We start from the raw sequence: 3,302 nt of genomic DNA, 5'->3' as shown, positions 1-3,302 counted from the left end.
AGAGGATAAGGTCGATGACAATGAGAAATCAGAGAAGAAGAAGAAAAGTATATGGATATGATCATATGAAGATGATGAATGAACAAGAATAAAAATAATTTTGTTTGTGTAAATGATGTGGTAATTTTGGGTTTTGCATTAGCCCCTTTTAATTTAAAACAACTTTTAGAGATTTCTATCGGATTCAGACTTAATGAAGAGGATTTAATAGAGTTCAAGTTTCAACTTCTATGGAATTGGGACAAATAAAAAATTCTAAACAAAAACCACACCATTTTAATCACTATGTATATGGAAAACCAATTTAGTTACATATATACACAATTCCTAATAACATTGCATAAACTTTATATACACAAATCTTATTGAGACAAAACCTCAAACAATCACAAACAAATCCTCAAATAGTAGAATACTAATAAGTTTCTGCAATAGCCCTTACAACACATGCGTCCAGCTTCCATAGAGCAACAATGCAATCCATAACTACATCCATATATCAATAAGGTAGACGGTAATTACGAAATTGTTATACTTACATGAAGGACGGACCGATCTTGGGTCTCAGTTGTTGAAGAAAAGTCGTCAAATTAGGAATGGGAAGTTTCCGAAAGCTTCCTTAGATAGTTCATGTGACAATCTCTCGGACAAGCCAGTCAAGACAAGGATAGGCGAAGTAGAGGATGAGAAACGACGGTAGAGCCAGCAAGAGAGTGACTAGAATGTACATCGCCAATATGGCTGCACTTGTCGGTATTGCATAGAGTATTATCAGCAAGAATATGACAACCAATGGGAACTTCGCTGTCAACTGGACAAAGAAAACCAGAGACTTCCTCAGTGAAGTTTGTATGTTGTCCCTGGGAATGCGATGATCATTAACAGAACGTGATGGTTCAGGTTGACTGCAATGATGGCGATTGTGGAGACATGGAGATGGAGTTTCCCTTGTATGGTTATTGTTTCCATCGTTTTGTGCTATAACGGGTGAGTTGCGTCTTTCGCCATTCATCCTCTCAACCATCCAGAGCACAAAGTAATTCTTGTGAGGAAATCTGAGGGTTCCTCTGAAGACTAGACGGAAGGACAATAGGTTACACCAGGGGCACGAAATAAAGAGAGGAAGCTGAACCGGGTGAGTAGGTAATTTCACAATAGCCCATTGAAGTCCTAAAATGCAGTTTTTACACATCGTGTGTCCACACCATAACACGTAAGGAACGTTTTCAACTATATTAAATGATTCCCAGCAAATAGGACACTCAAGACCTTCGTCTTTACTGCCTACAGAAGATACATCGTCATCTGAACACTCCGCATGAGCATGAACTGGTCTTCTTATTTCGTTTTTCGGTCCAATGTTTCCCGTAAGATAACTCGATGCTAAATTCCACATTCTGGTATCAGGGATGGATAACATGAATACCTTGTTCGCCACCAAAACTCTGCTAATACTTAACTCTGAGCTTCATGAACACCAAACTCGATGCTTCATCGCTTAATCCAGATATTCATACTAAAACAAGCAAAGAGAACACATTTATTAATCCTTCTATTTCAGTATCAACTAATAAATACTGCTACATTGAGCAACCATCGCAACACAAATGATTAAGCAACCTCGATATAGCAAGATTCAATTTTTATGAACAGAATCAATACCAATTCAAGGATTCAAACGCTTCGACATGTGTTAGACCTAAAGCTCAATCATTTCAGTACTAAAGACGACTCTTTTATCTTTGAGCTCAATCTACTCAAAGGTTATGGGAATAAACATATATCAATCCTTCAATGAAGATCCCAACGAAACACCGATTCTATTTCAGTATCCACTATTAAGACTCTGACTTAGTGCTACATTGAGCAAACAAGGCAGCACAAATGATTAAGCAACCTCTATATAGAAAGTTTCAATTTTTATGCTCAGGATCGAATTCAAATTCTCTGACATGTATTAGACCTAAAGCTCGATCATTTTAAGCAATAAAGACGATTCCTTTACTTTTGAACTAGAATCTAACTAAAGGTTATGACTTTATCCGATTTAGAAGATCCCAATATAAGATTAATGGAGAGAAGAGAAAACCCTAGAATCAAAATTCACTAAATGAGATAATCGATCAGAAAATTAAGCAGCTAACGAAGAAATCGAACCCAGATGATCGAAGATAGATAATTGAAAGGAGAGAGCAATCAATGGTTAAGGATAACCGAACCGAAATCAGATAAAGATTCGTACCGATTCGATTCTGCGGTGAGGTTTATTACTCTCTGTGAAGAGGATTCGCAAAGTGTGTTTGTACGTGAAAGAGGAAGATGCTCCGATTCGAATTTTCCGGCAGTACCTAAAACTTATTTTGGGGTTTGTATTCAAAACGACGTCGTCGTTGTTTCAATCGTGTACCCAAGTTTTCCATCTAAAGCGTTTCTGATTTTTACCGACATCAAAATTTAGTAGACTGTTGTAAACCACATAACGGATGGGCTCCATAACCGTGACCCATGTCCATGTTCTAGAAGGCTCATGTCTAGCTTCTAGAAGACTCACCCAATGACGGTTTATGTTAGTCTTAGTGGGCTTTGGGCTTTAGGGTTTCCTAGTCCAATTGGGATTTGTCTTCCTTATTATGTATATATATAAGTTGTAACCTCATTCATTAATCAATAGAACAACAAGTTTTATAACACGTTATCAGCACGACTTGCTCTTAACGAAAACCCTAAAACCCTAAATCTAAAGTCGTCGAGCTCGTCCGCCGCCCGAAGCTACCAACCGCCGACCGCTCGCTTTGCTCCTTGATCGGCGATCTCCTCCTAGCACCATACGCTCGTGACAAGTTGATAACCGAGGTCTTTAGCTCCCGGTTCTAGTCCATACAACCCCAAAGGAGAAAGGTAACTTGACAAACCCTAAAGCTAAAGAACCCTAATCGAATTTGGACCTAACAAACAACTAAAACCCTAAAACGAATGGTTGATAAGTGTTTGCGATTTGATTGCTTGGTCCGATGTTTTGTTTGCTCGATTGCTTGACTTGTTTAGGTTTCTAGAAAGTTTGTTATTGCTTATCCTAAACTCGCAAATCGAAAACATCTTAATCTAAAATCTTAAAACCCTAAAACGAATGGTTAATAAGTGTTTTGATTGCTTGGTCCGATTGTTTTGTTTGCTCGATTGTTTGACTTGTTTAGGTTGCTAGAAAGCTTGTTATTGCTTATCCTAAACTCGCAAATCAAAAACATCTTAACCTAGAATCCGAAACCCTAAAAGACATAAACCCTAAATTGAAAAACACTCTA

The 3,302-nt window shown here is 37.9% G+C and overlaps 1 protein-coding gene across 2 annotated transcripts; it reads right to left on the bottom strand.

Moving 5' to 3' along the window:
• Positions 1-253: 253 nt before the first annotated feature.
• LOC9311574 lies at positions 254-2,429 on the bottom strand. 2 transcript variants are annotated; one of them, XR_002332114.1, is made up of 3 exons: positions 2,243-2,429; positions 540-1,516; positions 254-457 (listed from the first exon to the last, which is right to left on the bottom strand). XR_002332114.1 is itself a non-coding variant. In XM_021026524.1 (2 exons), the coding sequence occupies exon 2, from the start codon at positions 1,418-1,420 to the stop codon at positions 629-631; it is 792 nt and encodes a 263-aa protein (XP_020882183.1). In that variant the 5' UTR covers positions 1,421-1,516; positions 2,243-2,429; the 3' UTR covers positions 254-628. The 2 variants fall into 2 exon arrangements, 1 of the variants encoding a protein (XP_020882183.1); XM_021026524.1 differs by having other exon boundaries at positions 254-1,516.
• Positions 2,430-3,302: the final 873 nt, after the last annotated feature.

Source organism: Arabidopsis lyrata (genome assembly GCF_000004255.2).
Source record: "Arabidopsis lyrata subsp. lyrata unplaced genomic scaffold ARALYscaffold_5, whole genome shotgun sequence".
Taxonomy (NCBI): domain Eukaryota; kingdom Viridiplantae; phylum Streptophyta; class Magnoliopsida; order Brassicales; family Brassicaceae; genus Arabidopsis; species Arabidopsis lyrata.
This window is presented reverse-complemented; position numbering and strand designations above follow the sequence as displayed.